The sequence below is a fragment of the Contarinia nasturtii genome, unplaced genomic scaffold (genome assembly GCF_009176525.2).
Source record: "Contarinia nasturtii isolate CC-2019 unplaced genomic scaffold, AAFC_CNas_1.1 Cnas_scaffold_129, whole genome shotgun sequence".
Taxonomy (NCBI): domain Eukaryota; kingdom Metazoa; phylum Arthropoda; class Insecta; order Diptera; family Cecidomyiidae; genus Contarinia; species Contarinia nasturtii.
In genome coordinates this window covers 4,060,226-4,070,652 of record NW_022197486.1, presented here as the reverse complement: position 1 = coordinate 4,070,652, position 10,427 = coordinate 4,060,226, and the positions used below count along the sequence as shown (strand labels likewise).

The window sequence follows — 10,427 nt, the reverse complement described above, 5'->3', positions numbered from 1 at the left end:
TAAATTAAATAATAATAAAATAAAATCGAATCGTATCGGTTTGTGTTTTTGTTTGTGAAAATCCTGCAAAAGAGAATGTTGAAATAATAATAATAATTAAAAAATTAAAATATTTTGATTTGATGATGACAATGATGATTAGATAGATTTATAAAAATTCCATTTCACGTTCGATGCCAACGAATTTCAACTGTTCCGTTGGACCGTATCTGTAGTCGAAGAATAGTTCTTCGCCCGGTTGAATGGCGCGTTTGGCAAATATTCCAATGCGATGATCGCCATTCACCATCATAACCTTTGCATAACAATTTGGATTTATCGAATGATTTGCAAAGCGAATTTTGTTTCCTTTGCGTGTGGCATCCACAACAAAATCATTATTCAAATTGAATAAGAAACTGCACATATATTTATCATAAACTTTTCCCCGGCGATCGGCTTCCTCTTGTGAAATGATCTCACCGCAATATTCGGAAATGAATTCATTTTTTTGTGCGCTATCTTTTAGGAAAATGCCCCAACCGGCAACATCGGATGGTGCCATTAATAAATGCTTATGTAAGCCACGCTGTACGCTGACATTTTTGCATGTAATTTTTGTCAAATTAAATTGATCAGCACCACATGTTTGACACAAATCCGGATCACATTCACGATCGGCCAAATAACATGGACATTGCTTTGTGTTACATTGTGCCTTGCAACGGCAACCCGGAAAACGATTTTGACATTCACTATTACAATTACAGAATTTTTCACAAAAGTTTTCGGTTTGAATGCATGTACAGGAATCATCACATGGCCCTTTATGGTCGCATGGCGAGAAATTATATACAGGTTTCGAAACCGAATCTTTACGGAATGGTAATTTTCGTAACCATTGCTTTTGACGATACTTCTTCTTTTTACGCGGCTGTGCATAGTCCAGTGATATATCTTCCGGTGGCATATCGGCCATTTCTTTTTGACAAAACTCGTACACCTGTGCACACATCGATGACAAAACAAATGGCATTTAAATTAAGGAATCGATAAAGGCGGGGAGGAGGGGACTTACCTGTTGACATGTTTTTGTGAGCATTGTTTGAGCAATTACACAGTAATTATTTAGAAATACTTTATGCAATGCACGAAATAGCGATTGATCGGATCCAGTCCATTCACATTCATCATTTTTGGTGCACAATAATTCTACCAATGATGACATATCATCGGTGTTTGTTGTCGACACAGATGGACCATCTTTTGTTGCTGGCCCAGTAAAATCTTTGCTACCGCTACTATTGCTGTCGTTACTATCTTCAGAGCTGGCCTCGTTGCCAGAATCCATGGGTGGCGTTTTAGTCTTTGTTGCAGCCAATTTTTCCTTCATTCCATCCTATTTGGAAATATATTTAGATATAATGATAATTCATATACTGAGTCTTTTGATCAAAACAAAACTAAATTCTAAAATTGAAAATAAGCCATACTAACCAAAAGCATGTAACAGCTACTGCTGCATGGTTCGCTGAACGGTTTCAAATCCATAAAACGACGTCTACTCAAATTTGGACCCGGATGACATGCTTGCAATCCTATTTTACAAAATTAACATTAATTCATTGTGTCCCTGAGTCAACTTAAATGTTTCAAATAGATGTTTTTAAACTGAAAAATGTGCATGAAACTGAAGAAATCAAAAATAAATGTTCAACCAAAATTAAAACAATTCAAATGAAAACAAACAAATAAAAAGTTGATAAATGAATGTGTAAATATAGCATATATCAGTAAGAGCCATGAAAAAAGGGCGATCACGAGAGTTTGATTGAACCAAGTTAAAAATGATTTTTGACTTATTCATTTTGATTAGCCGCGCAAATGAATGGATTTTTGTTGAAAATAATGAATGATTTGAACTTTTCGGTTCGATAATCAAACCGATTTGCTTTATTAACGATATCATTTTAATGTGCGAATATTAAAGTAATTTTAGATGTTAAAACTGATATGCTTCGCTCGATGAAAATCCACATTCCGACAAAATATTCATCGAGTCAAGTCATGTATGATGATAAAAAAAGGTGGATGAGGAAAATAAATAAATATCTATATATGATATGATTGGATGAATGTGACAATGAGTATGGTTAATGAGAGAGGTTATGTTTTATGCACGGGTTGCTGATTTTTTTTTAAGCCGCATCGAATAAGTGAAATTGATCATTTGTTATATAGCCAATGGGCATGAAGCGAACGCTATGTTGAAAGGTGCAAAAACAAAATTAAAACCAAAAAAATGTCAAAAGAAACGAAACCAAAATAATAATAAAAAGAAACGACATTGTGCAGAAATGTCAAAAACAAAAGAGTATAATGATAAAATTGATCTCAATTATGAATCGAAGAACAAAAGATAGCCAATTTGATGAATAAAAGAAAATCAAATATATTCGAAACTGAAGAGAGAAAAAAAAGTATATTGATTTGGTGCTAAAATTAAGTTCACTGCATCAATAAAACTCACCATGAAGTTGGTGGCCTGTATGTTGTGGTTTTTTTTAGATTCAAGTTGAGAATGGGGAGGTTTTACGTTTTGTTTCACATGTGCAAAGTGTTTTGTTTGTTTTGGAGGGGAATAAGAACACGCACACATTTGTGTTTTTTTGTTTTTGTTTTTGGTACGAAAAGCGGAAAAAAATATATGGTGAAGAAAGAGATTAAAAACATGTTTATTTACACACATACAAAAACACACACTGCACAAATCGAGAATCAATTTCCGCAGTTGTTCAGCACAAGCTAACCACTTTTTAAATCGAACTAAATACAAAATATATACTTACGATGCAAGAAGCAGTCATATTTGAAACAACGTCGACAAAACAGTGTATGATACGAATGCAATGTTTGTTCACGTGATACATTTTCGGCTTTGGGACCATCAATGTTTGGCGTACACTCTGGTGGTCGATCTGGATCGATGCGTTCGGTTAATTCTATGTATCTGATTCATGAAATGAACGCAAGAAATTTAGTTGAAATAAAATGAATAGTAAAAAAACAACGGGTGTCAAAGAAATGTCATACTTTTCTCTTAAATCATCTTTTGTGCCTTTGTCTGGAAATTGTTCGCTGATTGCTTCAAAAATGCCCCAACATGGGAATGGTTTTTTGTCATTACTTTGATCGTCATTTGCCCAAGATGGCAATGCTTTTTTATCGGTTATTGACGATGTTGATTCGTTTGCAGTCGATTTACCGGGTTCATCTTTATCGTCGATGTCCATTGGTGTATCGGTTGATGTTGTTATTGGTGCCGGTGGCGGTGGTAATGTATCGTTCTTTTTCGGTGTACTTTGTTTCTTTGTATTTTTCTCATCAGTCGTGCTACCGATTGATGATCGACCGCGTAATTCACGTGTTGAATTTTCACGACAATCACCATTGTCTTTTCCGCTTGGCTCTTGATAATTTAACAATGCATTTACCAATTCGATAAATGAAAAATCGTCCAAATACCCGTTATCCTTATCGCCATGCACACGACCATCATAGTTTTTAATCAGTTCTTCGATAAATGTACCGTCTTTATCAAGCACTTCGTCACCCATATACGGAATATTATGAAGTTCAGTTTCATCTTCGACCATAAAATTTTGTTGGGTCGGTGCCCACATATACATTGTGGGTATCGGCGTTACCGCCGGTATTGATCGTATTGGCAAACGTTGAACCGAACCTATTTTCGAAAACATATTCATTTTTATTTTGTATTGATTTTGTGTCTTTGTTTTGTTCTTATGTCTTCAAATGCTAATTACTCAGTTATATTAACATAACCTTTGTCGTTATTCGTGCCATTGTTCATTTTCCTATTCCGTTTTTTTCCGTTTTCGTTCTCAAATTGAACAAAAAAAAAACAGAAAAATGTAAAACATTCTACTTACCATCAATCGAAACGACTTCGGCTCGTTTCATGGAATTCACATGAGGAGGATCAACGCATTTTGTGTCCATGCTTAAGACCGATGTTGTCCATTCACTTTGATCTTGTTCTTCTTTAGCACGAAGTTTTGTGCTGCAAATGAAAGAAAAAAAACAAAAGTCAAAACTTCACTTTCGTCTCACTCACCGGAATGGCAGGTAATTTCCCTTTCGTTCACTTACAAGTTTTCATGCCATGCCATTTTCGCTTCATCAGCTCGCTTATGTCGTTTTTGTTTGCATATCAATGCATATTCCGATTTGACTCTTCGTTTCCAGTCAACACCAACTTTACCACTATTATTTTTTGATGCCATTTTTTATTTATCTGAATTTGTGTGTCTGTTCGCACTCGTACACTATTCTCACTCAAACTAATTATTAAACTATGGCAGCAACAAAATTGAATATTTTCTACACTGTACTTATTACAAAATGTTTTTTTTTTTATCAAAATGAAAGTGCAAACAATCAAATCGTATGTGTGAAACAGAAGAACGAAAGAAAATAAAAAAAATAACACACAAATTATGTGTGTTGTATTTAAACGTGGTTTCTTTGGTGATTGAGATGGTTGGTGTGCGCTAGTCAAAACTAAGCGTCTTTCTTTCAATATTTTCCCGCAAATAAATGCAACACACAAATGACATTTGGGTCTTGTGTCGTCTCCGATAATATGGAATTGGAGTATAGCGCGCGTTCATACACATATACACAGCCACACAAACATAAATCGCTGGGCGTAGGTAATGGTTGTATTGTTTATGATGCTGTCGCCGAAGTAAAAAAAAAACACGACACTGTATGTGTGTTACTTTCGTTGCATGTATGCGAGAATGTATTTGAATTGATTGTCTTTGTTTGTTGTGCCGTATTGGCATTGTGTTAGTGCATGTGTTTGAAATGAAACAAAAAGAACCAGCCTGTCACACAACTCGTCGAATTGGTTTGCTGTTTTTTCTCGCTCTCACACTGAAATACGTGCGATTGAATACATTTGAGAATTGTTTCGTTTAATTTTTCTGTCTGAATCCATATCAAAAAGTCAGTTTATGTTTCTCGTTGGTTTTAAAAGTTTTGTGTCAACGTTTCGATTGAAAAAATAAATAAATTCAGTTTGCTGGTCGTTGATATTTCAGAGGTAATTCATTTTTTGGCTAATACTAAGGGGGTTGACATTTTTTTTTGCATTCATACTTGAGCACAAGTTATATGGCATATTTCACTGCTATTCATTCGTTCACTTCATATTAAAAAAAAAAAAAGCTAGATAATATTGCAAAAAAGTAATCATATTTCAGTTTTTTTCACTATCGCCCTCTCGAAGGCATTACGAACATGAAATTTTGAACATGACAGTTGCTTTGGGCGATGAATAACAACAACAACAACAAAGCTTGCATTTCATTTTTCACACATAGCCAAAAATACCGACAATTAGCAACAACAACAACAAGAGGCAACAGCCAGTGACGGTATTGTATATGAAAACCCGATACATGTATTCGCTTTCATTGAAATCACAATAAAACAGAGAGTGTAACAGAGAAAGATAGCGAAAATTGAAAGAATAGAGCATATGGTTTTGGTGTGTTGTTCGCGTTGTATTGTTATAAACGCTATATCCAGAGAGATAAAAAGCGGAGAGAGAATAAGACGACAAAAATTCGCTTAAGAATAACATATACGGAATATTTTATATACGCTAAAAAACGAAGACAGTACGTCCGTACCGAAGGCAAAAAAAAGAACAGCAACGCGAAAGTAAATATTAAAATCGCATACATATTGCGAATTTTTGCAACATTTTTTTTTGTTTTCTTTTTCTTCTGTTTTGCATAAAGTGTTGAAAGTTAAAAAGAACGATAGAAATTTGCTTGTTGCTCATCTCGGTTAGTTTGATTAAAAAAAAAACACTTTTTCTTTTTCTAATTTTATTCTGTTTGTTCGTCATTTTGGCGTTAAGTAAATTCTACGAAATAGTATATATGGTTTGAAAACATTGTTTAAATTCATGTGTGACTGTAAATAAACAACAAAAAGAAGTACGATTCGTTTATATATATTTTTTGTTCACTCCTCGTTTGTATATTCATGTACACTCACAAACATTCATTGTCGACAAAAGTTTTATCCGGTTTTGCTTATCGTATTGACGAGAGTGTATCGACGACAATAAAATAAACAATTGACACTTGAAAAAAAAAAGAACATAACGCAGTGTTACGATCAAATTCATCTTTTTTTGCGTCGTATTCGGAGAAGAAATCTTGGAAACAGAACCGAATAGAAGAAAGAAAAGTCCACGGTCTTTTTTTTTTTTGAATTCTGGAGTGCGTTAATAGGTCAGAAGCGTGCAATATTTGATTCAACGAAGAAAATAAACCGAATAAAATGCGAAATGCGACAGAAAAAAAGATCCATCCGATTATCGGACTCCGATAAGCGTTTAGTATGTTTGATGGATACTTAAAAAAAAAACGTGTTTCATTGTTCCGTGCGAACGGTTTTTCAAAACGTCTTTGATCTTAATGGTGTCAAAGGATTTGTTTCGTTCATTTTATTTTCTCATTTGTGCATATCATAGTTAATATGTAAATTATACTACGGTTGCAATCTGTGGCACAGAAGTTCGTGCAAAATCATTTTAATTAGTTCGATTCATCGAACTGGCAGCACACAAACACTAATATACTTCATTTTTTGTTTGATCAAATAGCATGCTGTAAAATTCACTTCGCTAATGCATGCTAATAACATAAAAATGCTAACACAACAGCTAACCAGCCAGCAAAGAAATAATTGATTTGACTTTAATTAAACGAATTAAACTTAGAGTGAGAATGTCAAGATAGACACAACATAATTTTGTCTGTGTATGACAAAATAATAGGCCGCTGAAATGACACAAATAGTGCGACTAATCATTAAAAAGACAATGTATATAATTGCAGGCAGTGCACAAATTCAACAAGAATTTCAGATAAAAGGCGAAAAATAAAAATGAATTGTGCAGGGGTCATTGGATGTGGTTTCGTTTAATTGGATTTTTTTTTGCTCGTTCAGTTTTTTTCTTGTATACCGTTTCGAACCAATTCCAGATGAAAATCGTAATTTTTGGTCGTTAAATTTCGTTTGTGTCGTGCAGTGTGTGCGCTTTTATTAGTGCGACTGAATGTTGTGGGTATGCATTCGGCAATTTCATCGGTGTATGGTCGCCAATATCATTATTTTTTTTTTCACTTTCAGATGACTAATCGCTATAAAATAAAGTTAAATTCAGTGTATTTGTCATGATCTATTCATTCAACGAAAATGGCGAATTGTTTTTGTTTTCGCTCTCTTTCAATTCAATTCTATTTCGAATGTGTGTAAACGTATCAAACATTTTAAATCATATGAATAAAAAAAATGTTCGTCCGTTTGCGAGTAGATGACGAGGCCAAAGGAAAACAAAAATTTTAACGGTTGAAATATTCACAATACTTGATAGCCGTTTTGGCCATATCAATGTGACAAAGAGAACAAAGCCGAAAAGTGATTAAAAAAAATCACATATATAACACCAACATCGTACGAAAATGACGGGAAGAGAAAAAAATGTTATCGACGTCGTCGAAGCCATCGTCTTTGTTGTTGTGTGTGAACGCATTTTTGTTTATACTCTCTCGTTCGCCCGTACCACGGAATATTTTTTATCGTATCGTAGAGAATAGCATGGTTTCGAATATGTGTCTATGTATGCGTGTATTGTAAACAGAAAATGGATAAAAATAATATGAAATTAAGTAGAATTTAAGTGATTCACTGTGCTTTTTTTGTTCGCTTTTTTTTGTCTTTCGGTCTCTGTTTGCCATTCATTTTATTACGGTGCGTGAACATTTTTCATATCACAAATGAAAAAAAATTTGGATTCCGTGGACCTAAGGAAATATTACCATTTTCCCATTGCTCTGTCTCATCCAAATGGAAATTATGACAAAATTATTTTTTTGTGATATTATTTATGAAACGCCGAACACTATGGCATTTCCGACTGGATTTTTTTTCATAGAAAATCAAGTGAACAGAACTTCACTTTTTACACTATTATTCGCTTGATGAATGAACATTTTTAACATTCTGCTTTTTCTCATGCATTTTTTTTCGATTTATCATTCTATTGCAGCATTTAAAAGAAGAGAATATATATTGGGCTTATCAGCTGTAGTTAGAAGAAAAAAAAAACGAAACGAAAGGACAAATTGCAAATATGTCAAACGATAAGGAAGTTAATGTAGATAATGAGAATGAAAACGTTGAAGTTGAGTCTAGCTACCAGCCGCCACCACAAAAAACGATCGAAGAAATCGTAGCCGCCGATCAAGAAGACGAAAGTTTGCGTAAATACAAGGAAGCACTATTGGGAGCCGCTCAATCTGAAAAAATTATAGTCGGTAAGTAATGTGATGATAATATTATTATGATCAAGAACTGTCAATATGAAATATCGATTGAAGGCGACGAAAAATGGGAAAATACAATTGGGCAAGAGATAAAAAAAAACGTTTGAGCAAAGGAATTTCCCACATATTTTCTACTACATTATTATCGAAAAGAAGAGAAGATCGTTGAAAATGCTTCAAAAACTAAAATAAAAATAATATTTTTTTGAATAAATCAAGCAGTACTGCATTGATCCAATTCAATTTGAATTTCCCAACTGTAAAAATATAACTAACGCCTATATTTACACATTTATTTCCAATTCAGATGCAACTGATCCACGTAAAGTAATTGTGAAGAAGCTGGCACTGTGTGTGCCCGGTCGAGATGACATGGAATTGGACTTGACGGGCGATATAACCAAATTGAAGAAGCAAGTATTCACAATTAAAGAAGGTGTTCAATATAAAATTCGCATTGATTTCGTGGTGCAACGTGAAATCGTACATGGCTTGAAATACGTGCAAAAGACTTATCGATTGATGGTGCCAGGTCAGTTGCATCACTTTTAAAAAACTCTTGTCTTTGAAGAAAAAAAAGCTAAATTTTTTGTGTAATTTTCAGTTGATAAAATGACACATATGGTCGGCTCATATCCACCAAAAACGGAAGTGCAAAGCTACACAACACCATTTGAAGAAGCGCCAAGCGGAATGATCACCCGTGGTACATATTCAGTTACTTCACTTTTCACCGACGACGATAAAAATGAGCATCTCAAATGGGACTGGAAATTCGAAATCAAAGAGGATTGGTAAACAATTTGAAGATGAATATGTCGTATCGTCGTATATAGCTTTTGTCAAAAATGCCAAGAAAAAACGTGAGGCATTTGTTTCAGAAGCTGAAAAGCTATTCAACTAGAATTCCGCTACTTAATATGATATAAATAATTAATTTTATGATTAAGCCATTTGAATGAACAACAAGCAGAAGAGAAAAAGAAAACAGTACGAACAACAAAACAGTAACAAAAACAATATCAGCAAACAGAAGAGATCAGAGATAAAAATTAATAACTAAAATGAAAAGCAACTAAGTATTATATTGTAAAATTGTAATTGAACAAATCGAAATGAACAAAATGGACGGCTTGCCATTTTCAGCAATGTTTAGCTCTAAAAATGGTTAAAGCGCGTGACCGCCGGCGCTTTTCAACGCACTTTTCCATGGGAAAATAATTCTTCCGATTTAACAAACCAAAAAAAAATATGAAATGTCGATATCTATAAAATGAAGAACAATTTTTTTTTGAAGAATGTAACTAAACAAAAATCAATTATATTGTGTAATAATATTGCCTTTAATATCGCTTAAAACAATCAAATATTGCTCTAAAATTCATATTTCAATCGACTCATTGTACTTTTCATTTATTTTTGTGTCTTCTAAAATTAACATTAACGTTCTCTTTTTTTCTTTTGATAAGTCAACCATTTTACAAGTAGTGGTACGAACAAACAACTAAAATGATTTATTATTGTCAATGATATAGATATTTTTGTTTTGACAGTGCATGCATCCAAGATTTAAATAAATAAAATGCATGATGAAAAGAAGCCAACAAATAAATTACATGCAATAGGAGATCCTTATGATAGTTTGTAGCTTCATTGTCGAATTAAAAATTAATTATAATAATAATGATAACAAGGCAATTTTTCTCGATCTTTTCAATTCCATTTTCCAACATAAATTTTCTGTTAAATTCAGTGATTGTCCATAAATTCATTTGCTCATCGCATTTCGAAATTACTTTATATTTGAAATATGTATTTTATACACACTTTTTTTCGAAACGCAAAAATAAAACATTTTTTCTTGAATTAAAAAAAAAAACAAATTTGCTACAAAAAAATGAAATAAATAAAAAATAAAAATAAATCGTTTTTTTTATTTTTACAAAATATGTTGAGACCCATTTAAAAAAAAAATACCAAAAATTTTCGTCGAAGAACGTCAAAATAAAATCA

At 33.1% G+C, this 10,427-nt stretch overlaps 2 protein-coding genes across 10 annotated transcripts; one reads left to right on the top strand and one right to left on the bottom strand.

The window, feature by feature from the left end:
- Positions 1–32: 32 nt before the first annotated feature.
- Positions 33–4,644, bottom strand: LOC116340857 (histone-lysine N-methyltransferase E(z)). Of its 2 annotated transcripts, XM_031767579.1 has the most exons (8): positions 4,153–4,644; positions 3,933–4,063; positions 3,073–3,724; positions 2,829–2,989; positions 2,510–2,524; positions 1,477–1,577; positions 1,058–1,378; positions 33–982 (listed from the first exon to the last, which is right to left on the bottom strand). In XM_031767579.1, exons 1-8 carry the CDS (start codon positions 4,284–4,286, stop codon positions 149–151), a joined length of 2,349 nt encoding a protein of 782 aa, XP_031623439.1. In that variant the 5' UTR covers positions 4,287–4,644; the 3' UTR covers positions 33–148. The 2 variants fall into 2 exon arrangements, with proteins under 2 accessions (XP_031623439.1, XP_031623448.1); XM_031767588.1 differs by lacking the exon at positions 2,510–2,524 and having other exon boundaries at positions 4,153–4,639.
- A 249-nt stretch (positions 4,645–4,893) lies between these two features.
- Positions 4,894–10,112, top strand: LOC116340870 (rho GDP-dissociation inhibitor 1). 8 transcript variants are annotated; one of them, XM_031767623.1, is made up of 5 exons: positions 4,894–5,110; positions 5,297–5,444; positions 8,138–8,405; positions 8,722–8,946; positions 9,019–10,112. In XM_031767623.1, exons 3-5 carry the CDS (start codon positions 8,222–8,224, stop codon positions 9,210–9,212), a joined length of 603 nt encoding a protein of 200 aa, XP_031623483.1. In that variant the 5' UTR covers positions 4,894–5,110; positions 5,297–5,444; positions 8,138–8,221; the 3' UTR covers positions 9,213–10,112. The 8 variants fall into 8 exon arrangements, with proteins under 8 accessions (XP_031623483.1, XP_031623491.1, XP_031623459.1 ...); XM_031767631.1 differs by having other exon boundaries at positions 5,271–5,444; XM_031767599.1 differs by lacking the exon at positions 5,297–5,444 and having other exon boundaries at positions 4,895–5,110.
- Positions 10,113–10,427: the final 315 nt, after the last annotated feature.

What these genes read in the sequence shown, in the direction of transcription:
- LOC116340857 (XM_031767579.1), bottom strand. Translation starts at nt 4,286, where the DNA reads ATGGCATCAAAAAATAATAGTGGTAAAGTTGGTGTTGACTGGAAACGA. An exon ending in ATGGCATGGCATGAAAACTT is followed by an intron (nt 4,064 to 4,152) that starts GTAAGTGAACGA and finishes TTTCATTTGCAG; the next exon opens with CACAAAACTTCGTGCTAAAG. An exon ending in CGAAGTCGTTTCGATTGATG is followed by an intron (nt 3,725 to 3,932) that starts GTAAGTAGAATG and finishes TTTCGAAAATAG; the next exon opens with GTTCGGTTCAACGTTTGCCA.
- LOC116340870 (XM_031767623.1), top strand. Translation starts at nt 8,222, where the DNA reads ATGTCAAACGATAAGGAAGTTAATGTAGATAATGAGAATGAAAACGTT. An exon ending in ATCTGAAAAAATTATAGTCG is followed by an intron (nt 8,406 to 8,721) that starts GTAAGTAATGTG and finishes TTTCCAATTCAG; the next exon opens with ATGCAACTGATCCACGTAAA. An exon ending in TTATCGATTGATGGTGCCAG is followed by an intron (nt 8,947 to 9,018) that starts GTCAGTTGCATC and finishes TGTAATTTTCAG; the next exon opens with TTGATAAAATGACACATATG.